We start from the raw sequence: 27,632 nt of genomic DNA, 5'->3' as shown, positions 1-27,632 counted from the left end.
TTAAGCATATTAAAATGTAAATAGTAGATCATTCTAAGGGACTTGCATAACTGATGAATTTGGTTATCTGAAGGGAGTAGGGGGTTTCCTAAAATCAATTCCTTGTGGAAACCGAGAAAATATACTACATTCCTAAAGTCTTACTTTTGTGGGGAAAATTTCATAGCCCACCCTTCTGAAGTTAGCTTCATTGTTTTTCTTGTTTAATATACAAGCTATTTCAAGGGGAAAAACAGCTGAAGTACCGACCTTCTTTGGGGGTCTTGCAAACATAACATTTCAAAAGTCCCTGAGGCGCCAGGGGCCTGAGAACTTAACAGGTGGCTGGTACCTATTACCCCTCAATAAAACTCAAAACAGAGACGAGACACTCATGATTGCTCATGGATGTGTATTTTAATAAAAATAATTCTGTCAAAATACAACAAGAGTTGTTTTCATCTCAAGTACAATTTTAATAGGATGTTTTGTGTTAGAATTCTCTCTCAACCCTCCCACACCCACAAGTTTTAAGCTAATGCCAAGTATCAACTTGCGAGGACAAAGGCAGAACCAGTGTGCATGATGTGGAGGAGGATGTCTGTTTCAGCTGTAGTCAATAATGGAGGAAAACCCTATGCAAAGAGGTGGGTGCTGGGGGACAGCCAGAAGCCACCATCTGGCCACAGGTCCAGGTACATAGGACTGGTGGTCAAATAGGATTCTGCTGTCCAGCTGCCACACAGCACACATACCTGAGTTGTGAGCAGCCAGAGCAACCAAAAGAACTTGCCGCTCCAACAGTCTTCTGCCTCATCTTTGTGCTTGCTTAAGGGCTGGGAAGGTGCTCGGTGACCAGGCAGTTCCCACTTCTCTATCTTGTGGTGTCCCTGTTCAAACAGCCTGAACCCAGCCACAGACCCATGTAGGTAAGGATGGGGAGGAGGGGTTTTGACTTTGAGTAGTCTACCAGTGTCTGCCTGGGGAAGAGCTACCATCTGGTACCACAAAGGGAAGGTGTGTAGAGAAGGCTGTTCCCCCAAGGGTGGACAACCCAACGGAGCCAGGTCTTCCTCCTATCCCTAGGGGTCAGGTCCAGCCCTTCACCAAGCTGCTCCCAGGTACTTTTTCCCATTCTGGCTCCTGGAAGCAAGGTAGTAGTAGGACTTGGGGTATGTAGGGGACACCCTGGCTGCAGACAGACCTGGACTATCAGCAAGACAGCCAGCTCCAGCAGCTTGATTTTGGCCCTCTCCATAGCTTGTGGGACAAAGGCTTATGTCCCAAAGGTGAGCTGTCCAACTAGGACAGAAAGCCCCTCTGAAGAGGAACGAGAGTAAACAACTTGGACTCAGCTGAAACAGTGAGATAAGGCACAGAAAATGGGGAGATGACCATGGGTACTGAGTGTGAGCCAGGCAGACAGCCAACCCTATGCAGCACACAGCAGTCCCAGGCCTTCCTAGGCCTTCTCTCAGCTGCTCCACAACCCAAGTCTAAGCACCTATTCCCACCCCTGAAGGTACCAGCTGCTCAGGCATTGCTAGAAGTCATACCAGTCTAACCCCTCACAGGGCTCATCTGCCATTCTGCTTCAGGTCTAGACAACATTGTCCAAACACAGGGATAGTCAGTCCTGGCTCTGCTACTATTTGCTGAGTGACTATGGCCAAGTCACTTTATCTCCTGGGTCTGTTTCCTTAACTGTGAAAGGGAATGACTGGTGGAGATGTTCTCTGAACTCTACTACAGATGCAAATGCTTCTAGTTTTAATTTCCAATTCCGCTAAGCTGACCAATGTAACAATCTGGTATTTCTGACCTTTGAGTTTAGAGCTTAGTTTTTCCAGCTTTGCACAGATGGATTCTTTACCTATGGGACAAAGCCTTCTAATCAGCTGCTAGCTGGTACCCTGGCAGGGACCAAGAAAGAGCCAATAGGTTCATCTCCAAGATAAAATTCTGAAAGATTTCAGAGCCAGGGTCCAGGCCCTTCACTGGCAGATGGTCTAGATCACTTTTCTGGTCAAGCCACGGAGCTGGTGAGTCCTGTTATGGACAGAACACACCATTTTTCTGTCCACTAACGGAACAGGAGCTCACCCAACCCAGATTCAGACAAGGACTAGAAGTTCACCTTCTGGTTTTGCCACAGCTGATCCTAATATTTGCAGAGGCTACTTGGGCTCTCCCTCACACTGTGAAGCAAGCACAGACATCCCAGCCCTTCCACATGCTCCTCTGGGTAGGCCTCCTTTTCTCTTCCTCGGCAGCCAACCCCCTCGACAGATGGCCTCCCAAGTCCTGGCAGCAGCACAGTCTTTCCTGTGGTAGTGAGACTTTTGTTCTACCAGCTGTGAGGATCCATCCGAAACAGCTGGCGGGACCTTTGTAAGACCCATGGGGTCCTTTATGCTTCCTAAGAGTAGCTAGGGCCAAGCTGCCCCAGGGTGTCAGGGGTTCTATCCACTCTGAGGACCAATGGCCCAAGGATCTGTCTCCATGAGGGACCAGCTTCTGCACAAAAAGCATCAGTCCCATCTGGGAAGCGATGATGAAGACCCGGGCAGAAGGAAGCAGCCCCTGTCCTCAAGGACTTCTGTCCCGGAAACAGTCTTCCTCTTGGCAGCCTGGCATAGAGCAGCTCCTGGGTTGAAGGCAGGTAGTTTCCAGGCAATCAACTGAGACTAACTGAATTATTTGGCCATCTTAACAAAGGAAGGCAGGACATTGAGAAGGGAAGAAAACAGGGCAAGGCAGGCAGTGAAAGGCAGGACAGAGTGGTAGACAGCATGCTGGATAAGGACCCTGTGCTTCTTTGCTTTGCTGTGTGCCCCTAGGTCAACTCATCAATTCTCTAGACCCCTGGGACCTGAAGGTCTGCTCTGACCAGCTCTCAGAGACCTACTGACCCAGACCTCTCGGGATGCTGTGTAACAGCTTAGCCTGATGCCACCAAGTGGCCCTCCAGAAGCCTATTTAGCTTTCATGGGCAGAAGCTGGGCCTGTGGCTCAACAAAGGGAGAGCCTAAAAATAAATCGCTTTATTGAGGTGACAAGAGATGATTTTTTTTAATGAGTTGGACTCAAATAAAAACACATGGTGTCTGGACAGCCTTACCCAAGAGGTGCACAGGCCTACTAATGCTACGATAAATACTGTCTTTTTTTAATATATATTTTTATATATATATATATAAAATCTCATTTGTTTGTGTGTGTGTGTTTGTTTTTACTTATGAAAATAATAAGCTCTCACCAACCTGGATAGGCTGCATCACTAAATTAGCAGAAACCAGCTCAGCACAAACTCTCTCCCGAGATAAACACTGGTGGCTCAGTCAGGAGGAAAAAAAAGATTAAAAAACCCAAACCCCTCCTCAAAACAAAACCTCCTTTAAAGGAGAAGGCGCTACATGAGTAACCAGCCAATACTGCGTCACAGGCCGCTGCACGTGAAAGGGGTACTGAGGGATGGAGAGAAACAGAGAGGAGGGAGGGAAGGAGGACAGAAGGAAGAAGGCAGGAAGGGAGGGAGGGAAGGAAAGGAAAGTAGGGAGGGTCAGCCAGGAAGAAGGAGTAGACTTTGCCCATGGCTTCCAGGTCCCCGTGCCAGGTCCTATGGAGGGCAAGGCTGCTCCAGCCCTGGGGCTGAAGGAAGGCCAGATGGGGCCAGTCAGTAAGGTCAGCTAGTGCAAGTAGTCATCAACTCTGGCAAAGGAGCAAGATCCTAGGCCTGCACGGGCCATGAGCCGGAGACATTCAGATGCTTGGCCCAGGGCAAGCATCAGAGGAGGCTGCTTTGGCAGGTTCTGAGACTCTGTGGAGGAGATACAAGGCCTGGTTAATGCCCTGCTGAGGGTTTGGGCCCATGTCAAAGTTCCCTAGGGAGGGAATGAGCAGAATCTCTTAGAACAGTGTTCTGTGTCTGTCCAAGTGTCCCAGTCACCAGGCTATAGTCATGCTAGGAACCTGAAGATCTTGGCCTTCTCCAGAGCAGTAGGCTAGCCTAGGCTCATGGCCATGATTTAACAGCCAGTATAGGTGGGCAGAGGGAGATCAGAGTAGGTATAGTCCTGGAAGCCCTGTGAGATATCACAGAGGGCCTGTACCAATCTTAATGCCATTCCTAGGGAGAGGGAAGGGAGCCATCCAGACACAGTTCAGCTTCTGCTTTCATTAGATACACTCACCTAAAATGGCGCTGTTGAGAGCAGCGCACACAGGTTCCCTCTGAATGGGGTCAAGCTGCTGACCAACTGGGCAGCTCCAGGGGTCTGAGTATGCCAGTAGACTAAAGGCATCCTAAGGAATAGACCACTCTTTAGATGAAAGTGGCACACACTATACACAACCCCATGGCTCCAGAGGGGGACAGACTGCTTACATGGTGCATAGTGACAGCTCAATATACCCAGTCTAAAGGGTTGGGCAAGGCTGAACCTTCTCCAGTGTGTGGAGGTGGGTGTTCCACCCAGGACACCTCACTTCCCACTGCAAACCTGGCTAGAACCCATATTGCCTTACTGCTACTATAGTCCATACTGCCCTACTGCTACTGCCCCTGGATGCTCCCAGAGCCAACCTGTCCCCAGCATCAAATGGGGCCTACTGTATGCAAGGGGAGAGCCTGGCTTATCCTATACCTGTAGCATCTCCATGTGGGCCAAATTCTTGCCGTATTCGCGGCCCAGCTGCTCACTCAGTGCCTGCAACTCACGGCCAAACAGGATGATCCTTTCTGTGGCAGCCTGGTTGCCCCCGCAGAGCTGCCGCCGCGTATGCCCATCATCTGCACCCAGAGGCCACCAGAGAACATATTAGAAGGATGAGGAAGAAAGAACAAGAAGGACCTTCTGCCACAGGCAGACAAGGGCTAGGAGAATGGGTGGATCAGCCAGAGCACATGTCCACCTAGTATACAGGCCAGAAATTGGGCAGGATCAGAAACTTCTTCTTCCCACCATACACATGGTGCTCATACGTGTCCACACTAGAGGTTCTGGTCTTGGCAGCAAACTTGGGCCTTCCTATACATTGGGGATCATCTTAAGGATGCATTCATGAATAGCTGAGAAAGTAGTGGACCTAGTCAAGCTAGAGCTTATCAAGCTGCCAAAGCCTACCATGCCAGCCCTTCCTAGGGGAAAGTGGGCATCAGAATGGTGCAGTGCCTTCTCAAGAAACACAGAGATGGCTAATACTGGGCAACGGTGCTTACCCATGCTGGACTCATCTGTCTGCAGGTCTTCGTGCTTGTAGGCACCATTGACAATGCGACTGGACATGCTTTCCAGCACACCATTAGGATAATGCTCTGCTTCCATCTCCATTTCACTGTCACTGTGGAGAGGGTTGAGATGGGAGTTGGCCAAGGGTATGTAGTTACAGCTACCTGGTAGGGCCTCCATTTAAACTTTAGCCACTGTTGTTGCAGATAAACTGAGGGCTACAGATGAAATGAAGACAGTCCATGTTTCCCAGGCCCCCAAACTTGGCCCCTATTACAATTATCCCAAGAGGCCTATCACATGGTTCTCTTTCTTGTCCATAAACTGCTCCTGTGATTCTCTTTGCCCTAACTCTCATCTGAGTTGACATATTTCTGTAATAAATCTCCTCATTCCCACTGACTGAACTGATCTGGTATCTCTGGTCTTGGCTGGGAGCCAAACCCAGGTCAACTTGTAGGCATGCCTAGGAAAGTCAAAAGCCATCTTTGGGGCTGAAAAGATGGCTCAGCAGTGAAAGGTGCTTGCTGGCAAAGCCTGCTGGCACTGGGTTCAATTTCCAAGCCAACCATATAAGTTGGATGCAAAAAGAGTGCAGTGGCAAAAGGCATAACACACTCACACAAACATGTAAATAAATTCATTTTTAAGTAAGGGAGGGAGGGAGGGAAGGAAAAGGGAGGGAGGGAGGGAAGGAGGAAGGCTGGCCATATGGAGCTGTAGCCTATAGCCCTGGTAACCTGTTTGCTAACCTGTCTACCCAGGAGCCAAATCCCATTAAAAACTCCTTTGGGGAGGTTCTAGTGGGACCAGGCTCCTTAGTGAAGGCCACATGCTCAGTCTGAAAGGGTCAGCACTGTCAGAGAAAACCAGGGCCAAGGAAACTGGCAGCAAAATCTTGAGTGTCTGGCCCAGCCAGTTAACAGGCACAGAACTAGAGAGAGTGAAGGGCAGGAGGCAACACTCAAGAACAGACTGGGCCTAGCAGGCACAGAGCAGAAGCAGAGTGGAGGGAGTGGAGCAAGACAGGCACCTGGTCTCCTGGTTACTGGTACTGCTGTGGGGCTGGGACTTGGTGGAGTCTGTTGAGTTGGACTCGGAGTAATTGACGGAGGATGGGGAAGAGGAGGACGAGGAGGACGAGGATGAGGAGGAGGAGCTGGGTGCGGGATATTTACTGTGGTTCTGTTTGCTCTTGGTGGAAGCGACGCCATTGCTGCAGCTGGGACTGTCAGCTCCTAGAAGCGGGGATGGTCAGAGAAGGGGCAAGCTTGACATCAAGCAGGGCCCCAAGGATTGCCACAGTGCTCCCTTTCCCTCCCCACCAATCCAGCAGTCAGCCCTAAGCCCAGAGCAGGGAAGGGTGGGCAGGGTGACCATTCTTCTCCACACCAGCTCTGCCCAGAGCCCTGTGGAGAGTGGCTGACCTGTGTTGTGCACGTGGGAACTACTGGGGCCATGTCGGGGGCTGAGGCTGGGGGAGTCAGGGTAGCTGTCCTGAGACTTGGGGCTCCGGGAGCACAAGCTGCGGACCTCACTGTCAGTGCCATTCACCATCTCCACAAACTGCCGGCACCTGTGGAGGGAGCAAAGCTCTGGGCCTGGCCCGGGCTGCAGGATCCTGCTGCCAGCTCAGGGGCCAGATTCTGGGACTACTGGCTCAACTTACTTTAGCATGAAGAGCAGGTTGGGGTTGTGCTCCAGCAGCCCAGGGTAGAAGCGCTGGGTTGTCTCGATGGCTTCGCCCACACGGCCCTCCAGCACCAGTTTCTGGATCTCTGCGGAGAGCAAGAACATGGCTGGGAGTGAGGGCCACAGATGTCTCTCATAGCCACATGCCACAGACATTGCCAGCCTCGAGGCAGAGCCAGCCAGAAAGACAGGTGAGCTTGCTCATAGCACCTTGCCATTGGGAGATGCTCACAGAAAAGGTTAAAGAAAGAACCTGGTGCCAGGTGTGGTGGCACACACCTTCAATTGAGGCTGAGAGTTTAAGGCCACCTTGAGAATAAAGAGTGAATTCCAGGTCAGCCTGAGCTACAGCAAGACCCTATCGGGAGAAACAAAAACAAACAAACAAACAAACAAGAATCTGGTTATCAAGGCCCACAGCTGACTCTGTTTTTTGCCAAGTGACAAGAGTCTTCAAAATTAAGAGGCAGGAGGGGAATGTGGATACCTGCTCCACAAGTGACCAGGGACCTGGCTGGAGGGAAGGTCCTGGCTGTGGAAGCATGATCTTAGAATGGGCTCCCAGGTAGCTGGTAGCACAACGGTTTCTCTTCAAACAGACTGCTCTCTTTCTCTCGAGGCCTCACAGGGAAGTGACAAGAGGAGGTATACTCATTCAAGACAGGGCCTGAACCCTGACAATCTACAGGGGCTGTGGTGCTCACTGCTACAGGTTCAGACCAGCAGTTAGGCGAAATCAGCCTCCCATTGTCATCTCTGATAATCCCACCTCTCTGGCCATCAGCACCTTTCTGCTGCCTTCTCTTTCTTGCTCTGAGGCTTGGTGCATCTTGCTATGAGTGACTTCTGGGTCTGAGGCCCTCTCATGTATAGATGCCAAGTTTGGGATCTCTTTCCATCTGTTTGGCTGAGCCCAAGCTTCTCTGAGAGACACAGACATGTGTACATACACAGATAACAGGCTCAAAGAGACATAAGCAGGCACTCACAGATAAGTGCATACACATACACCCACTCATTAATACTCTCGCCCCCACCTATCTCATACTATTTGGGTTCTGTTCTCTATTCCGACCCATCCTTCTGTGAAAGGGTCCCAAATATGTAGTGTCCAGGCAGTATGAACGTGAGAAGAGCTGCCTCTGCCCTGCAAAGGGCAGATGCATAGGTGAGGAGCAGAAAGGCATCACAAGAGCAGCCACAGAGCACGAGCTTCACCCAGTCTTACCACTGAGCCTCTCTCTCTGGTGGGAACAACCAAATCTACTAAAGCTGAGTGAATAGTGGGGAAGGCAGGGGTTATTTTGGTAAAACACATTCTTTCTGGAAGACCATGAATAGGTGGCTGAGTAGAATCCAGGACTCAGTGATCAAAAAAAAGAAACAAGTATGAAGAAATGAGATTCAGCCATGCCAGGAGCAGACCTGTGCTAAGCTTTCAGAGTGTATTAGGGAGACCTTTCCAGGACACCAGCTGTCTGTATAAGAAGGCAGTCTTGAAGGACAGACAGGAGAAAGGCTTGGGGATGACTAGGGGTAGTAGACTAGTGTCCAGGGTGGTGAGGACCAGGTTAGACTGGACCCTTGATAGGTTAACCAGTATTGGCATGAATTAAGGACAGGTGAGGAGGAGAGAAGGGGAGACGAGAATTAACCTTACTTTGTCTGTTCTTTATGGACGCCTGTTCTTCCTGAATCGGGGTTTCAGTCATTCGGGCAAAAGCTGTAGCTGTAGCACAATACCCATGATGCACCAGGTATGATGAGACCATGCTAGAAAAAAGGAAGAGCTCATGGTAACACTCAAAAACCGCATTACTCACTGAATACTTAGGGGGACACACTACCTCCCCAATCTCCCAAACATACCTTGGAGGTGTTGACCTCCACAGAACTGAAGGGAGAGAAGAAAATGATAACTTCCCCAGTGCTTATGCTGTCGAGCAGGAGAAAGGTTGTTCACATCTGTGCTCATCTTTGGAACACATGGTCTCCAAGCTCATAGAAGTGGCTGTCTTCTGGTGAACTAAAGCAAGCCCACAGCAGCCAATGGACTCACCCCAGGCTGCCTGAAATGGCAACCAGCCAGCCACACAGTGTGATGGCAGCCCCAGACAGAGGATGCCAAACACAAGAGATCCTTTAAGGCTGCTTGCACTAGGGAGATGTGACTCATTCCCCAGTAAGCCTGCTGTTTGGTGGCATTGCCTCTGAGTGGTAGGCACTAGCCCAAGAGCCAAAATTACTCCCTGACACACCACATATTCCAAGATATCAGGCTCATTTTGCTGAGAAGGGAAAAGTATAGCAGGGCCAACAAGAACACAAACTTTAGGAAAGGCCCATTTAATCCTATCCAAAAAGCTGGCTGAGCAGTGCCACATGTGTGTCTGTGTACACGTGCACACACATGAAGAAAGTAGAAGGATCAGCCCAGGCTGACCTGGAATTCACTATGTAATCTCAGGCTGGCCTTGAACTCAGTGATCCTCCTACTACCTCTGCCTCCCAGGTACTGGGATTAAAGGTGTGCACCACCATGCCCAGCTTCTTCTTCTTCCTTTTTTTTTTTGAAGTAAGGTCTCACTTTTCTAGCTCAGGCTGACCTGCAACTCACTCTGTAGTCCCAGGCTGGTCTCTAGCTCACAGTGATCTTCCTACCTCTGCCTCCCAGGTGCTAGGATTAGAGGTGTGTACTGCCACACTCAGCTTAAAAGCAAAATATTTTGACAAAAGATGGTTCAAGCTGGGTGTGGTGGCACACACTTTTAATCCCTCTGAAAGCAGTTCCTCCTCTCCTCTTGTTCATTCAGCAAGTCTGGTATGGGGACTGGCCTTGTTCTGGTGAGCTGAAGAAGCACTTCTTTTCCTTGATTTTTTCAAGGTATGGTCTCGCTCTAGTCCAGGCTGACCTAAAATTCACTATGTAGTCTCAGGGTGGCCTTGAACTCATGGCAATCTTCCTCCTAAGTGCTGGGATTAAAGGTGTGTGCCACCATGCCCAGCTCCTTTTTTTTGTGTCTTAATTAAAAAAAAAAATTGTTCATTTGTGTGGGCGTGCATGTGGGCATATGTGGAGATCAGAGGACTGAAGTATATGTGCTCCATTTTGCTCTTTTTATTTTTTATTTTTTCCCGAGATAGGGTCCACTCTAGTCCAGGCTGACCTAGAACTCACTGTGCTGGTAGTGCTAGGATTAAAGGCATGCGCCACCATGCCAGGCTGCTATACTTTCTTTGAGACATGAATCTGGCTACAGCAAACAAAGTGCCAGTCTACAAACTGGCCAGAGAGCTTCTCCTGGCTCTACTTCCCATTGTTCAAGGGAGCACACTGTCTGTGGGACCACAGGTGCATGCACCACTTTGCATCTGACTTTATATGTGTACTGGGGAATTGTACCCAGGGTGGCAGGCTTTGCAAGCAAGTGCCTTTAACTGCTAAGCCATCACCCCAGCCCCCAAAGCAGTGCTTTTTATCTGCTGGGCTGGGAACCAGAGATGGTCAGGCTGTTCTTCCCAAGGAAGGTTTACTATCTAGTCCTTGCCTCAGCCTTTACTTAGGATTGTCTCATTATCAGTCCCTTAAGAAAGGAAGGCTGGGGGTTGGAGAGATGGCTTAGCAGTTAAGATCTTGACTGTGAAGCCTGGTTCAAGATTCGATTCCCTAGTACCCACGTAAGCCAGATGCACAAGCTAGCACATGCATCTGGAGTTCGTTTGCAGTGGCTGGACGCCCTGGTGCACCCATTCTCTCTCTCTCTCTCTGCCTCTTTCTCTGTCTCACTCAAATAAATAAATAAAAATAAAGGAAGGCTGGGTATTGGGAATGTGCCTCAGTGGCAGAGCACTTATCAACATGTGCAAAGCCTTGAGTTGAATTCCCAGTTGTGGGGGTGGGGGGGAAGGAGAGAGCAAGCAAAAAAGAGGGGGAAGGAAGAAAAGGCGGCTGCATAGAGAGAACCCAGGATGCACTCCAATCTTATGCCCTGGATCCCCTGGTACCTTTGCAGAGCAATGACCAAGGCTAGCATGAGCCAAGCCCTTCCCCACGCTTAGAAGCCCAGCTAACATTCAAGCCGGGCATGATGGCACACACCTTTAATCCCAAAAATAGGAGGATTGTTGTGAGTTGGAGGCCACCCTGAGACTCTAGAGTGAATTCCAAGTCAGCCTGGGCTACAACAAGACTCTACCTCGAAAACACTAAAAAACAAACAAACAAAAAGCCAAGCTAACATTTACCTCCTAACAGAGTGTGTAGGAATTACTAGTCATTACCTCATGTAGGCCTGAAATTAGCTAGTAAAAGAAAGAATAAAGCCTGTCCTCTTGTTGGAGTCTCAGCAAGACTGACTTCCAAGATAGCCTAGAAATTAATCAGCCGAGAATCCAGCTGTGCTAGTCATGGGGAAGACTCTTCCTACCACCACTTCTATGGATGCAGGGGTCTGAGCTGGGTACTGACCCTGTGAAGTAACCTCGTGCCAGAGACTGATAAGATGTATTGTCCTATGGTGGAAACAAATGCCCAGAAAGGAAGAGACCACAGAGGGTTCTAGAACCCAATCTACAAAACATCCCAGGGGTAAAACACACAGGAGCCTCTGAGCTAAGGGACAAAGGACTAACCAGGAGCAGTTCCAGAACATGAAGGGGGTCTGGCCACTGATGACAGGGAAGCTGCAGCTAAGTCACCCAGGAGTGTTTCCTCAGGAATTGGTAGCAACAGCTTATAGCACTGCACAGACCTATAGCACTGTGGAGCTGGGGGCGGGGGAGGGGGGCGGTTATACTCACTTTTGCAGCACTGCTTGCCACTCTCCAAGCCGGGCACTTATGGGGAAGCCGTGGACAGTGCCTTGGACTTTGGCACGCCATTCCCGCATGTAGTCCTCAATGTCGAAAAGGAAAGGCTGCTGTCCAAAGTTGGCATCCACAATCTCCCCAGGTGTCTGCAGGCCTACGGTGGGGTAGAGGTTGGCCTGAGGAGGAGAATGAATGTCAGTCAGGTCCCTCAGAGCAGTGGGGGAGCAGGGCCTCTCTTCACCTTTATGGCTCCCGCCATCCAGAACAAAGGCTGGAAGAGTCTCAGGTGGAGGCAGCAGGGACAAACCATATTTTGTCTACTTCCCTACCAGGGACACTATACCTCACATCTTGAAGGGAAAAGGAAAAGAAAAGCAAGCAAGGTTCAACATAGAAGGTCTCCTGCTATGCATCAAAGGGCACTGTGTTCCCAAAAAGCACTTCTAGAACTCAGTCACACCATATAGTAGCAAGTGGGACTGCGCAACTCTAATGTGTGTCTATGAGAAATAGGCTATAGGGTGGAAAGCAGCTCATCTTGGAAAGAGATCCAGGGCCAAGGATCACTTAGCCACCAGACGAGAGGCATGTGAGAGGGCATGATGATATAGAAGAGGAAGGAAATGAGGACAGCAGGAAAATGATTAGATGAGTTGTAGTCTGGGGCTGGCCATGGAGAGAGAGAGGCCACTATTATTTCCTTCAGAGGCTTACTCAGTGGAGAACCTGTGGACAGTGATGTGTGGAGTGGAGCTTTCTGCTTTTCATCCATCACCTGCCATGATCAGCTTCTTCTAGGTCATACCCTCATTCAGTGCCTGCTGTGGCTCCTACTACCATTGCTTACAGCATCACCCACCACCTCCCCACATCACTGTATATCATCTTCCTGGGAACCCCTCACCCTTCCATTTCTTTTTTGTTTTTGTTTTATTGAGACATGGTTTCATGTAACCTAACTGACCTCAAACTCACCATGTAGGTGAGGATGAATGTGAACTTCTGACCCTCTTTCTTCACCTCCCAAGTGCTGGGATTGCAGGCATTTATGCTATACTAGGCTTCCTGTCTCTTCTTCACCTTGTAATTCTTAGACTACAGTTTGTTCATGAATACCATGTATATTTCCTGAGCATCCTGGCTTCAGCCTACTATGAGTTCTAACCTCACAGACTTCTTGCTTCTTTTCTGTCCCTCCCATCCTCTATACCACAGGCAAAGCCAACTTCCTCTCACAATCTTCCCTGACAGTCACTGCCCACAGGGACATTTCCCATTCTTTTTAGCACTTAGAGCATACTGCCCACACTCACGTCTGTTCATGTCATGTCTCCACACCTAGATTCTTCCCCAGCCAGAGTCAGAATTCTCCTGGGTTTGCTTTCTTTGCTTAGGACCACAGCCCCGTTCTGGGGCCTCCAGGTAGGAGGGAAGGATTCTGATCCATAAACAAGAGGTTCAAACATGACCATAGATACTGCAGTTGGGCTTCAGAGGCCCCTTAGGTCACAAGGACATTTCCTGGGACATTGTAGGGTACCCAGGATCCTAAAGCAACCACCAGAGTCAGCAAATTTTCCTTCCAGAACCAGCCAGGGCACAGAATCAGGCCAGGCTTCCAGTACTTTGGGTGGAGGCCCTGCATGTGACAATGCCTGTGATGATTCACAGTCAAGTAATGGGGTACAGGAGGTGGGGATGAGCCCTGAACTAAGCCCACAGGAAACCCCAGACCTTTCTAAGAGAAAACCCCCACCAGAGCTCAATCCCTGGTTTGGGGGAAACTTGAATGGCAGCAATTTAGGTCTCCAAGGGAGCTGGCTTTCCTCAGGGATCTCTGATGGTCATAACAGGGACCACATTCCTAAGTTAAGGAAGAAGTCCCTATACTCCATACCCCAGACCACTGGCTAGAAGCCACAGGGAGCTGGCTCAGACCAGCTGACCCATGAAGTTACCCTCATTCCACCACCATCCCTTGCCCCACCCCCCAAAACTGCCTTAGAAAATGCCACAAATTTCTGTCACCTGCTAAGAGTCGTGGAGGAAGACCAGGCCTTGCTGCTGGAGAGAGAGGAAGGCCAGCAGGCAATCCCTACTGGCACCCTCAAGCTGACAGCACAGCACACATCCCTGCTTGGGGAAAGGGCCAGACTCCACACCCTGCACTTGCAGGCACCACCACACCCCATCCCAGGCAGCCCCCAATGCCCAGGAGGGGAAGACCCATTAGTGGTACTTACCGGGAGGTCTGTGAAGGCTATTCCTGTGGAGGGAAAAGAACAGTGATCAGTCCATTAGACAGGGCTGGCCCTCTGGTCTCAGCAGTTAAGTCACTTGCCTGCTAAGCCTAAGGACCCAGGACTGATTCCCTAGAACCCACATAAGCCAGATGTACAAGGTGGCACATGTGTCTGGAGTTTGTCTGCACTAGCTGGAGGCACTGGCATACATATTCTCTCTCTGCCTCTGTCTCTCAAATAAATAAATGGTGGCCAAACATGTGCTAGGGCCTTCCCTTTGCTGAATGGCCTGGCCAGAAGGGAAATGACAGCCTTAGGTAATTGTGAATGTAAAATGCACCCCCTCCATAGCCTCATGCGTTTGTGAGTCAGCTTTATACTCAACCCCCAGCTGGTGGAGTCTTTGGGAGGTAGAGCCTGGCTGGAGGAGGTGTGTCAGTGGGGGAGCAGATGTTGAGGCTTATTAGTCCAGCCGCACTGGCTGTTCACAGCAAGCTTATTCTCCTTCCTGCCTGCTGATGACATGTGACACCTGCTCCTGTTTTGCTTACCCTGCCACAGTGAAACTTCCCCTTGAAACCAAGCTGGAAATAAGCTTTTCCCTTGCCCATAAACTGCTTCTTTCTATTTGAGTATTCTGGCCCAGCAATGAGAAGGTAACTGCTACAGTAATTGTCCATAGCTCTTCCACTTTCTCAAGGAAAGTCTGCTAGAGATCTATCTCCTAAGGCTGATCAGGCCTGATGTTTCTCTGGGTCCGGTATGTATTTATGTGTATCTACTGTGTATCCCTCACCCTTTGTCATCCATGACTTGAGGCCCTCCTTATGTCAATTCTAGGCAACAGGCATTCTTCTTCCATTTTACAGACAAGCACAGTAAGCCTCAGAGGTTAAATGAATTGCCAATGGTCATGGCAATGTCAGCAGTGATGAGTATGAATGCATTCCTAGCCTAACATTCCAACATCATGTCTAAGCTGACAGAGAAGTAGATATGGGGACTGAAGAGAGTGGTTACACACACTTTGTTTGCAAAGCCTGATGGCCTGGGGTTCAATTCCTCAGTATCTATATACTTTGTGCCAGATGCACAAAGTGGTGGATGTGTCTGGAGTTTGTAGTAGCAAGAGGCCCTGCCATGTCCATTCTTTCCCTATTTGCTTCTTTCTCTCAGAGAGAAAGAGAACAATAAGGAAAGAAAGAAAGATGAGGGAAGGAAGGAGAGAGAGAAGGAAAAAGAAAAGAGGCAGGTGACAGCTATTATGGCTATTGTCTTTAGATCACACTAGTTCAAAGTCCTTGGCAGCTCCACATAGTCCAAGCTCTAGATGACTATGACCTGGGCGCCCTCCAAACTCTCATGCCAACACAGGAGGAAGCAACTCCAGAACAATGAGGAAAGAAGCTATCCTACCCCCTACTAAACAAGGTAATAATACTCCCCTACAACTGCAGAGTCCTGTGACTCTCAGCAAGATGTGAACTGACCCATGGGAAGAAGGGCCATGCAAAGATTTAGGATGCACCCAGGTGTCATGTCGCATGTCTTTAATCCCAGCACTTGGGAGGCAGAGGTAGGAGGATTGCCGTGAGTTCAAGACTACCCCGAGACTACCTTGTGAATTCCAGGTCAGCCTGGACCAGAGTGAGACCCTACCTAGAAAAAAAGAAGAAGAGCACTGGGTCAAACAGGGTACAGGGTACAACCCTAAGGAGACTAGAAGACCTGCGAAAGAGTACAGAGACATATGATGATGAGCCCACAAACACAGAGACCACCTGTGGGCCAGATATTAGTCTTCTGTCTCCATTTACAAATTTATTCATATTCCACCAAGTACTCTTGAGGTCTTGCAGGAGCCAAGCCCAGTGACAGGACTAGGGAAACAGCTCTAAGTATTTCTGATTCTAGCAAGAGGTGACACATGACTAGTAATTATTATACTGACACTGAGTGATGGTACATAAGGCTGAGGGTCATGACAAAAGGAAGGAGCATGGAGGCCAGAGGCAGGAAATGTCATCCTATTTCTCCAAAGGAGACACGACTACAGTCTGAAGCACATTATTGATAAGATAGTTTGTGACATGGAAACAGGACACAAGAAGATTCAACAAGCATCTGCTACTCTAACCATGAAATTTCATGCTATAGGAAGTACGGGGGGGGGGGGGCTGGAGAGATGGCTTAAGGGTTAAGGCATTTGCCTGCAAAGTCAAAGGTTTGATTCCCCAGGACCCATGTAAGCCAGATGCACAAGGGGGCGCATGCATCTGGAATTTGCAGTGGCTGGAGACCCTGGCGTTCCCATTCTCTCTTGCTCTCTGTCTGCCTCTTTCCTTCTCTTGCTCTCTCAAATAATAAAATTTTTTAAAAAGTTAAAAAAAAAAAAAGTGTCAGGGCCAAACCATAGCCATTTTTCAGCAGTAAGGTCTCAATAATACCCTTGCGGATGAGATGGCAATACATAAGCCTTGAGCTAACATAATTAACTTGCACAGTAGGCAAGTGCTTACTCGCTTTTTATTATTTCCTAATTTTTTATTTTTTTTTTGTTCATTTTTTAATTTTTTTAATTTATTTGAGAGTGACAGACATAGAGAGAAAGACAGATAGAGGGAGAGAAGGAGAATGGGCGCGCCAGGGCTTCCAGCCACTGCAAACGAACTCCAGACGCGTGCGCCCCCTTGTGCATCTTGCTAACGTGGGACCTGGGGAACCAAGCCTCAAACCGGGGTCCTTTGGCTTCACAGGCAAGTGCTTAACCGCTAAGCCATCTCTCCAGCCCCTAATTTTTCATTTTAAGATAGGGTCTTTATAAGTAGTCCAAGCTGGCCCTGAATTTGTCATCTTCTGCCTCAGCCTCCCAAACAGCTGGTGGTGTGGCATTGGTGGTAGAGCAGTGAGCATAGCTGCAGTCCAAGTAGCTGGGAGTACAACCTGTACCACCAAGTCCAGTTTAATCAACTGCTGCTTTGTTTTGGGTCATGTTTTGTTTTGCAGTACTGGGGAATGTACCTAGGGAAGCACTCTACCATGGAGCTACCTCCACAGCCAACACACACAATTCTTAAATGGCTGGTATCTACCAGAAACTCAATTGTACACTGAAGGCCTTTTCCTTTTTCAAAAGATTTCGGTAGCCCAGGCTGACCTGGAATTCACTATATAGTCTCAAGGTGGCCTCAAACTCACAGCAACCCTCCTACCTCCGCCTCCTGAGGACTGGGATTAAATAGTTTGCTTTTTCTTTTTTCTCTTCTCTTTTCTTTCTCTCTTTTTTAAAATTTTTATTTATTTTGTTGTTGTTGTCTTTCAAGGTAGTCTCACTCTAGGTCAGGCTGACCTGGATTTCACTATGTACTTTCAGGGTGACCTTGAACTCATGGAGATCCTCCTACCTCTGCCTCCCAAGTGCTGGGATTAAAGGCGTGTACCATCATGCCTAGCTAAAAGGTTTGCTTTTTTGAAGCAGTCTCACTGTAGCCCAGACTGACCTGGAACTCACCCTGGAGCCCAGGCTGGCCTTGAACTCAATGAGATCCTCTTGATCCAGCCTCCTAAGTGCTTGGGATTACAGGCATATGCCACCATGCCTGGCCCCAAATTTCTTTTTTTTTAAAAAAAGAACAGAGACAGACAGAATGGGTACACCAGGGCCTCCAGTGGCTGCAAACAGACTCTAAATGCATGTGCCATTTTGTACATCTGGTTTTACATAGGTATTGGCAAATCAAACTTGTGTCATTAAGTTTTGTAGGCAAGCACCTTAACTGCTGAGCTATTTCTCCAGCGCCCAAAATTTATTTTTGTGGGTGCACATGTGTTGGTGTGTACGTGCATGCGTGTGTGTGTGTGTGTGTGTGTGTGTGTGTGTGTGTGTGTGTGTGTGTATAAACCAGAAGAGAACATCATATATCTTCCTCTACTGCTCACCCATGTATTTCCTTGAGATGGAACCTGAGGCCATTGTTTTTTCAGTCAGAATAGCTGATCTATAGCCAGCAGTGGTGGTGCACACCTTTAATCCCAGCACTCAAGAGGCAGAGGTAGGAAGATCTCCATGAATTCAAGACCACCTGAGACTACATTGTGAGTTTCAGGTTAGCCTGAGACAGAGTGAAACCCTACCTTGAAACAAACAAACAAACAAAAAGAATGGCTGACCTATGAGCTCTACCCACACAACTGGGGTTATAGGCTTACATGGCTATGTCCAGCTGTGTTTTGAGCGCTAGGAAATTGATCTCACGGCAAATCAGGTTCTCTCAGGCCTTCATGCTTGCATGGCAAGCACCCTTAACTGTTGAGCCATCTCCCAGCCCCCTTCCAATATATTAACAAATAAAATATATTCGTAGACTGGTAATATAGCTCAGTGGTAGAGTGCTTGTCTAGTATATGCAAAGCCTTGGGTTCAATACCTCGTGCATCCAAAAAATAGCACGCACACACACATGCAAACAAGTTTATCATATTTTTAGCTAACAGAATGTTGAAGTGGTCTTTAAATATTGAGAAACAACAAGCAAAACCATAGAAGATTTTAAGAGGCTAGAAAAACAGGCAATGTACTACTATGAAAAGTTTAATTACAACACGCATAAGGGCTTACATTGGGTCTATAAAAAGCATTCACTAGGCAGAGAGAAATAATAAAATGGCCTGAGGGTTTAGACTGGCATTAAAATGGCCAGCAACTTTCTACAGAACATGGGGGACCTGGCTAGAAAAGAGTTCTTGTGGGGAACTTGTTCAGTGGCTAAAGCCCTTGTTTACAAAGCCTGCTAGCCCAGGTTGGATTCCCGAGCACTCGTGAGAAGCTAGATACAAAAAAAGGCACATGCAGGGCCAGGCATGGTGATGCATGCCTTTAATCCCATCACTCAGGAAGCAGAGGTAGGAGGATGGCCATGAGTTTGAATCTACTCTGAGACTACAGAATAAATTCCAGGTCAGCCTGGGCTAGGGCTAGAGACCCTACCTTAAATGACCCCCCTCCCCCCCAAAAAAGAGGCACATTCATCTGGTATTTGTTTGCAGTGGCAAGAGACCCTAGCATACCTATATACATGTGCAAAAACAAAAATTGTTTTTTCAAACTGTTCGGTGTGGTGGCACATGCCTTTTGTCCAGAACTCAGGAAGCTAAGGTAGGAGGATTGCTGTGACTTCAAGGACAGCCTTGACTACAGAGTAAGTTTCAGGAAAGCTTGAGCACAAAAACAACAAAAATAAAAAATAAAGTGTTCATGGCCTTTTGGTGGTCCTGATATACATCCAGGGCCAGGAAGAGGCATTAAATGTACTGATACTGTAGGTCCAGCACAATATTGGCCAAACAACAGCTACCTTGCTATATGCAAGATATGGACAAGTTGGAGGGATATAAAGGGAAGATATCTAAAGGGGCAGGAATGGGACTGGAAAAATGACTTAGCAGTTAAGGCATGTGCCTATGGAGCCTAAAGACCCAGGTTTGATTCCTCAGTACCCACATAAGCCAGATGCACATGGTGGTGCATGCATCTGGAGTTCATCTGCAGTGCCTAGAGGCCCTAGTGCACCCATTTTCTCTCTCTGTCTCCCAAATAAATAAGATAAAGGAGCAGGACTAAGCCTGGCTGCAGAAGAGCCTAAAACAATGCCCTTGGAATCTGGCAGAGAGCTAGGAAATAGCTGGAGTCAGAAGACAGGCTAAGGAGTGAGCAAAGAAGCCTCTAGAGACACTATCCTTTATCTCCTACAGCTAGATGGCCATCAATGTCAGGGGAGTCTCTTCAGATGTACATCCAGAGAAGCTCTACATCTGTGCCATGCTCTCAACCATCCAACTTCCTGTCCTTTCCTACTTGTTTTGAGCTCTGTTTGTATAACTGCCCTGCTGAAAAATGCTGGCTCTTAGTTACTTATCCCCAGCCAACCTAATTCCCTCAGGTTCCCTGATTCAGGCTGGCTCATCTGAGGAAGCCACACACTATGGAGAGTGACAGCCCCTTCAAGCCCCTCACACCAACACAGGGAGGCCTCTGAGGAAGAAAATACCAAGTTCTCATCCTGTAGGGCTTGGTGACCTGACTGGTACAGTGCTGCCAGTCCTCTGAGCTTCACTATACCATTCTGGAAGAACCACAGTATGGCCAGATCAGGCCCAGCAGCTAGGCAGCAACTTGGGGACAGTATGGCCATGTACCAGTCAGCACCTAGTAGGGCAAGGCACCAAAACAGACAAAGTCCCTCTCACTCATGTTTCTTTTTTGTTTATTTGTCTGTCTTCTTTTGTTTTCCAAAACAAGGTCATGTTATATAGCCCTGGCTGGCTTGGAATTGGCTATGTAGTCCAGACAGATAGCAATTATCTAGCCCCAGCCTCCCTGGTGTAGGTATATTTACCACACCCAGGTTGTTCTCTTGCTTTGTTTTGTTCTGTTTTAGGATAGGGTCTTTTATTACCCAGGTTGGCCTCCTACTTGCTATATAGCCAAGAATGGCTCTGAACTCCTTATCCTCCCTCCCTCTCTCTAACGCTGGGATTACAAGCACTGTGCCACCACTCTTAAAGCTCAAGTTCTAATGTTAAATTTCTACAAGTGTGTAGGATGACTCCTCCCAGTGACATTTAAGATCTGCAACTTCCTCACTGCTACCACTCTTCATTCCTCCTGGTTCACACTCCACTAGTCCAGCCACTTTCTTGCCCCTCCTTGTAGGTGCATCCCATCTGTCCTGCTGGGCCTCTATCAGGTCTGATATTCCCACACCCATTCCTATAGACTTAGCCTCAGGCCACCTTCCCCTTCCACAGCCTTTTCGCCAGTCTATCCTTCCATCTCTCTGGATTTCACCCAAGATTTTTTTAGTGCAACTCTGCCAAAGTTACTGCATGCTAACCATGAACAGGCAGAATTCTGCCCCCATCTCACTCTGGCCTGTCTGTTTTCCTTTTGTCCTGAAGTCCTTGCTGTTGTTGCTCCACAGCAACCACCACCCCAACCAACAGCAGGACTGGCAAAGTCTGGGCCAGGGCATGGGCTTTATGCAAGCCTCACCACTGACAACTATATGAGGCCCTCAGATTTCTCCACCAAATGTAACAGACAGGCCAGTGGCATGACAGAAACAGTGCAGAACCCACCTTGGGCTGAATAAATACTGCTTCTTGGAAAGGTTAAAAATAGGCATGCCAAGCCAGGCGTGGTGGTGCACAACTTTAATCCCAGCACTTGGGAGGCAGGTAGTAGGATCACTATGAGTGTGAGGCCACCCTGAGACTACAGAGTGAATTCCAGGTCAGCTCTGAGCTAGACTGAGACCCTACCTTGGAAAACCAAAAAAAAAAGCATGCCCTGCTACCCTCCATTCATCTAAAGGGACTCCCAATGGCCAAATATGGTGGCAGTCCCCTGGAGCTCTGCAGAGGCTTCAAGTCACTGCTTTAATTTCAAGGCCTGCTCCTCAACTTCTCACCAACCAAAGTGGCTCCACAGGAGAGACCCTCTGCACCTACCAAGGCTGTGGCCATTCTTGGTGTAGAAGCAGGTGCCATTGATGAGGTTGACACAACAGCCGATCACATCCCCTGTGGTGAATGTGGGACCATAGGGCTGGCCAGTTCCCGAGGAGCAAAAGGAATGCCCATCATCGCCATGGTAACCATAAGAATGTTTGTCCCAACCTGTGGAGAAGAGCAGCAGCAATAATTGAAAATGGGTACTTGGGAGAGGACCATGGCAGTCATAGAAAATCCTGAAGGTCTCACCACACTCCCCCGTCTTTCCCCATCTTGGTCACCACTCATGGGTACGGTCTATCACAAGAGGCACCCACAGATATGGTCTTGATGTACAGAATCCACCAGGTGACCTGAGTAGCTGAGGCAGAAACCAAAACCCTACAGGGACTCATGGAGGACAGTATAACAAGGAGGCAATCAAGGACTGCAACTATCCTCCTAGCAGCTTATGAAAAATACTCTTGTTTTTTAGATAAGGTCTCATGAAACAATAAACTCACTATGTAGCCAAGGATGACCATGACCTTTAACTCCTTATCCTCCTGCCTCTACCTCCCACATGTACACCAACTTACCCAGCTCTGTTAAAAAGTAATTTTAATGTGCTTGAGAGATGGCTTAGTGGTGAAGGCACTTGCCTGAAAACCCTAAGGAATCAAGTTCAAGTCCCTAGTACCCCTGTAAAGCCAGATGTATAAGGTGGTGCATATATAAGGTGGCCATGGAATGTGTTTACAGTGGCTAGAGGCCTTGGTGCACCCATTCTCTCCCTCTCTTTCCTTGCAAATAAAATATATATGTATATTTTATTTGCCAGGTGTGGTGGCATACACCTTTAATCCCAGCACTGGGAAGGCAGAGGTAGGAGGATCACTGTGAGTTCGAGGCCACCCTGAGACTACATAGTGAATTTCAGGGACCTGAGCTAGAGTGAGACCCTACCTTGAAAAACAAAAACAAAAATAAAACAACAACAACAACAAAAACCAGTTATACTCAGCTAACAGCAAGTTTGAGGCCATCCTGGACTACATGAAACCCTGCCTCAAAAAAAAAAAGTTCCCATGTGTCTCTTTGTAGGCAATTCACTCCACTCACATCTAGTCAAAGGTAGTACCTTGTTCCTATGATATTTGATTTGCCTTCTTTTTAATTTTAATTTATTTTTGCTTTGGATTTTTTTGAGGTAGGATCTCATTCTAGCTCAGGCTGATCTGGAATTCACTACATAGTCTCAGGGTGGCCTCAAACTCAGGGCGATCCTCCTACCTCTGCCTCCTGAGTGCTAGGATTAAAGGCGTGTGCTACCATGCCCAGCTAATTTTATTTGTAAAAATATGCTTATTTATTACAGAGTATGGAAGCACCGGGGCCTCATACTGCTACAAGCAAATATCCAGATGCATGGGCTACATTATGCATTGGGCTTTACATGGAAACTGGGGAATGGAACCTGGGCTGACCATCTCCCCAGCCTGATATTGTCTTCTTTAGAATGTCTTCTAAATGGAGTATCAGATCATAGAGTATGTATTTGACTTCCTGCACTCAGCATGCTATGTGTGTTAGTAGTTCATCCTTTTCATTGCTAAACAGTATGCCATTCATGGTTATACTAGTTTGCCCATCCACTCACCAGTACATGACACTTGAGTTGTTTCTAATTTTTGATTATTATGAACAAAGCAACAAATATTTATGTAGAAGTCTTTGCATAGACATGTTTTCATTTTCCTTGGGTAAATACTATACTTAGAGGTAGTACTGCTGAGTCATAACATTACCGTATGTTTAAATTGATAAGAAACTGCCGAAATGTTTTGTAAAGTGTCTACTTGCATTTCTACCAGCAGTATAAGAGTTTCACATCCTCTCCAGCAACATGCTCAGCTGCTCAGGGTTTCTGTGTTGGGTGGTTTTTATGTTGGTTGCTCGACTTTTTGCTTTTAGTTGTTTTAGTAGATGTATAATGGTGCTTAAAAAAATTAATATGATAGAGAATGGAATTTCAAAGGGGAAAGTGTCGGGGGGGGGGGAGGGAGGGAATTACCATGGGATATTTTTTTATAATCATGGAAAATGTTAATAAAAACTAAAAAGTTAAAAAAAATTAGATTCTGCCGGGCATGTTGGCACACACCTTTAATCCCAGCACTCGGGAGGCATGGGTAGGAGGATCGCTGAGTGTTCGAGGTCACCCTGAGACTACAGAGTTAATTCCAGGTCAGCCTGGGCTAGAGTGAGACCCTATCTCGAAAAAAAAAAAAAAAAAAACCAAAAAACAAAAAAAATTAGAGATTTGAGCCCGGTGGTGGTGGCACATGCCTTTAATCCCAGCACTCGGGAGGCAGAGGTAAAAGGATTGTAGAGTTCAAGGCAACCTTGAAACTACATAGTGAATTCTAGGTTAGCCTGGGCTAGAGAATGATACCCTTCCTCAAAAAAACAAAAACAGGGTTGGAGAAATGGCTTAGTGGTTAAGGCGTTTGCCTGTAAAGCAAAGGACCCAAGTTCAATTCCCCAGGTCACACAACCCAGATGCACAAGGTGATGATTGCGTCTGGAATACGTTTACAGTGGCTGGAGGCCCTGGTGAGCCCATTACCCCCTCCCCCCAACTCTCTCTCTCTCTGCTTCTTTTTCACTCTGAAATAAATAAATAAATGAAATATATTTTTAATTAAAAAACAAAACAAACAAACAAAAGGCTCCAAGCCCAGCAAACCCTACATAATAACAAAACAACTTCCATGAAAAAAACAATGTGGTATTTTTAAACTTCAGTTTCTAGGGCTGAAGATTTGTTTTATTGGAAGAGCACTTGCCTAACATGTGAGGTCCTATTCTCCATCCAAAAAAAGGAAAGAATTTTTTGCTATTATATCAAAATATAATTGGATTTTGTGGGTGGGAAGCAGGGGTGATGAAAGTGTTTCAAAATTAGATTACAATGCTGGTTGCACAACTATCAACATCATAAAAACCACTGAGGTTTTTATCACTGAGAGCTTGCTGCCAGGCATGGTAGTACATGTCTGAGGACAACCCTGAACTTCTGAACCCTCCAGCACTACCATGGTCAGTCTAATACAGTGCCTTATATCAAGGGTGGTAGGGTCTCTTGCTGCTGCAGACGGATGCCATACAGACACACTACATTTATTTTATTTTATTTTTTTATTTTATTATTTTATTTTATTTTATTTTATTTTATTTTATTTTATTTTATTTTATTTTATTTTATTTTATGTTTTTCAAGGTAAGGTCTCACTCTAGTTCAGGCTGACCTGGAATTCACCATGTAGTCTCAGGCTGGCCTTGAACTCACAGTGATCCTTCTACTTCTGCCTCCAAAGTGCTGGGATTAAAGGCATGCACCACTAGGTCCAGCTGGTTTTGATCCCCACCCCCCTACCCCATCCCCCAAGGTAGGGTCTCAGTCTAACCCAGACTGACCTGGAACTCACTATGTAGTCTCAGGGCGGCCTCGAACTCATGACGATCTTCCCACCTCTGCCTCCCAAATGCTGGGATTAAAGGTGTGCGCCACCACGCCCAGCTTTGGTTTTGATTTTTGAGACAGGTTCTCATTCTATAGCTTAGGCTAGCCTCAAACTAGTGGCAATCCTCCTGTCTTATCTTGAATGCTGATATTACAGGCCTGTATCACTAGGCCCAACTAAAAATCACTGAATTGTACAATTTAAATGGGTAAATGTTATCATTGGTAAACTTCATCTTGATAAGGTTTTTTATCTACTTGGTATCCTGCAACCTTGCTCTTTAAAATATAAATGTGTATTTGTATGTACACATGCATGTGTACATACAAATACACATACTTGGAGAGCAGACCTCATCTGGTTGTCTGCCTTTGAGGGCTCCACTTGTGCCCTTCTGCCAAAAACACCTCTCCCTCTGCAGCTCCCGCCAGCCTGTTCCACTTGCTTCACGCCTTTGCTTGTACACCTCCCTCCTGTTGGCATGAATCCCTTTTGCTTATCCTCTGGCACAAAGCCCTGGTCTACTTCATAGATCCTGCTGTCACTATCATCTTTCTGTTCAGGATTTCACTGGAGAACCTAGTCAGTGCACATTTTTTTCAGAATGAGACTGAAGAAATTCTACAAAATTTAGCAATAATTTGCTTGAACCAACCTCATCAAATCACCAGGAAGAACCATTTCCTACTCAGTCGGTGACTCAAAGATATTTGGTAGAAATTTTTGTTTTACCATTAGAGAGCTCAAGAACCATTGAACCAAATAATAGATGCCTCAGTGTGCAAAGGCCTAAAATGATAATGTAAGTTTTTTATTTCTTTTTCTAAACTATTTATTTTGAGAGAGAATGGGTGCGCCAGGGCCTTCAGCTGCTGTGAACAAGCTCCAGATGCGTGTGCCCCTTTGTGTGCATGTGCAACATTGTATGCTTGTGTCAGTGTGCATATGGCTATGTAGACGCTCCAGATCCAGCTTAACCAGGCTTACAAATGTGAGGCAAGTGCAAGGTCGTACATCCCACTAGGTGATGCAAGCATATGGAGTTTGATTGCAGTGGCTGAGGCCCTGGCATGCCAATTCATTCTATCAACTTTGCCAAGGATGGGATACCTTCCAGTGAGTTGTTGGCCAGGGAGGTCCCTGATGCCCCCAAAATATTATAGGCCAATGCTGAGGCCCTTGGTTTACCACCAGGAATAGATGACAAGACCCTACTGTTGAAGACTCCACATACTTGGGCTGCAAGGCCACTAAGAAATCATGCTGGAACTGAGCTGATAACCTCCTCCATGTAGACAAACTGACAGAAAGCTGGAAGAAGCCATTCTGCATGCAGTTCAATGGGAGAAAGAGAAATCACCAATGAAGATACTCAACAGTGAAGGAAGGGTAGGTAGGACTCTCTACAATGCGCTCCTCCAGACACAAAATAGCCTGGATATCCATGACCTCACAGTGCCTGACACCATCTACACAAGACCATAATTAACAGGAGGATAAGATGATGACATCAAAATAAAAGAGAGACTGATTGAGAGTGGGAGAAGATACGATAGAGAGTAGGGTTTCAAAGGGGAAAGGGGGGGAGGGAGAGAATTACCATGGGATATTGCTTACAATTATGGAAGTTGTAAATGAAAAAAAAAAAAAAAAAAAAAACCAGGAAAAAGAAAGAAAGAAAATCAACTCCAAAAGGCCAAAGCAACACAGTCAGCTATCTAGCAGGAACCCCACCCCTAGTACCAGCATTACTGTTGCTGTCAGGTTCACATTGCTAGTAGAAATCACCCAACCAAGAGCAGCTTTTGAGAAAAAAGGGGTTTAAATTGGCTTATAGACTTGAGGAAAAGCTCCATCATGGCAGGGGAAAGCAATGGAATGAGCTAAGGGTGGACATCACCCCCTGGCCAACATAAAGTGAATAATAGCAACAGGAGAGTGTGCCAAACACTAGCAAGGGGACACTGGCTATAACATCCATAAGCCCACTCCTAACAATACACTGCCTCCAAAAGGCATTAATTCCAAATCTCCATCAGTTGGGAACCTAGCATTCAGAACACCCAAGTTTATGGGGGACACCTGAATCAAACCACCACACCTACCATACTCCTTCTACAAAGCCAGCATCACCCTGATACCAAAAGCAGACAAAGATAGAAAGAAAAAAAAAAAATTAGACCAATCTCCTTCATGAATATAGATGCAAAAATTCTCACAAAATATAGGCAAACAGAATACAAGAATATATCAGAAAGATCATTCACCCTGACCAAGTAGGCTTTATCCCAGGGATGCAGGGATGGCTCAACATATGCAAATTGATAAATATAATACATTATATAAATGGACTGGAGGACAAAAATCACTGATCATCTCATTAGATACAGAAGAAGCATTTAATAAAATCCAATATCCCTTCATGATAAAGTCCTGAAGAAATTGGGAATATAAAGAACATATCTCAACATAATAAAGACTTTTTTTTTTTTTTGGTTTTTCGAGGTAGGGTCTCACTCTGGTCCAGGCTGACCTGGAATTAACTCTGTAGTCTCAGGGTGGCCTTGAACTCACGGCGATCCTCCTGGAGAGATATTTATCAGCAAAGCCATAACAACTGGGATTTGAAGCCCTAGTATCCATGTAAAGCCACATGCACT

The 27,632-nt window shown here is 47.0% G+C and overlaps 1 protein-coding gene across 3 annotated transcripts in view; it reads right to left on the bottom strand.

Moving 5' to 3' along the window:
* Positions 1–377: 377 nt before the first annotated feature.
* The window catches only part of Ranbp10 (RAN binding protein 10), a 71,859-nt gene continuing 44,604 nt past the window's right edge, over positions 378–27,632 (bottom strand). The window contains exons 4-14 of one of the 3 annotated variants that reach the window (XM_004661683.2): positions 21,464–21,631; positions 13,955–13,977; positions 11,703–11,887; positions 8,563–8,675; positions 6,880–6,988; positions 6,638–6,786; positions 6,244–6,448; positions 5,201–5,322; positions 4,626–4,771; positions 4,173–4,284; positions 378–3,799 (exon numbers count right to left, since the gene is read on the bottom strand). In XM_004661683.2, coding sequence (XP_004661740.2) covers positions 3,669–3,799; positions 4,173–4,284; positions 4,626–4,771; positions 5,201–5,322; positions 6,244–6,448; positions 6,638–6,786; positions 6,880–6,988; positions 8,563–8,675; positions 11,703–11,887; positions 13,955–13,977; positions 21,464–21,631 — 1,463 coding nt within the window. In that variant the 3' untranslated portion in view covers positions 378–3,668. The remainder of the gene's footprint in view (positions 3,800–4,172; positions 4,285–4,625; positions 4,772–5,200; positions 5,323–6,243; positions 6,449–6,637; positions 6,787–6,879; positions 6,989–8,562; positions 8,676–11,702; positions 11,888–13,954; positions 13,978–21,463; positions 21,632–27,632) is intronic. The other 2 variants (XM_045156062.1, XM_045156066.1) reach the window with 2 other exon arrangements.

The sequence above is a fragment of the Jaculus jaculus genome, chromosome 1 (assembly GCF_020740685.1).
Source record: "Jaculus jaculus isolate mJacJac1 chromosome 1, mJacJac1.mat.Y.cur, whole genome shotgun sequence".
Taxonomy (NCBI): domain Eukaryota; kingdom Metazoa; phylum Chordata; class Mammalia; order Rodentia; family Dipodidae; genus Jaculus; species Jaculus jaculus.
Note: the sequence above shows the minus strand (reverse complement) of the source record. Positions and strands in the feature narration are given on the sequence as shown.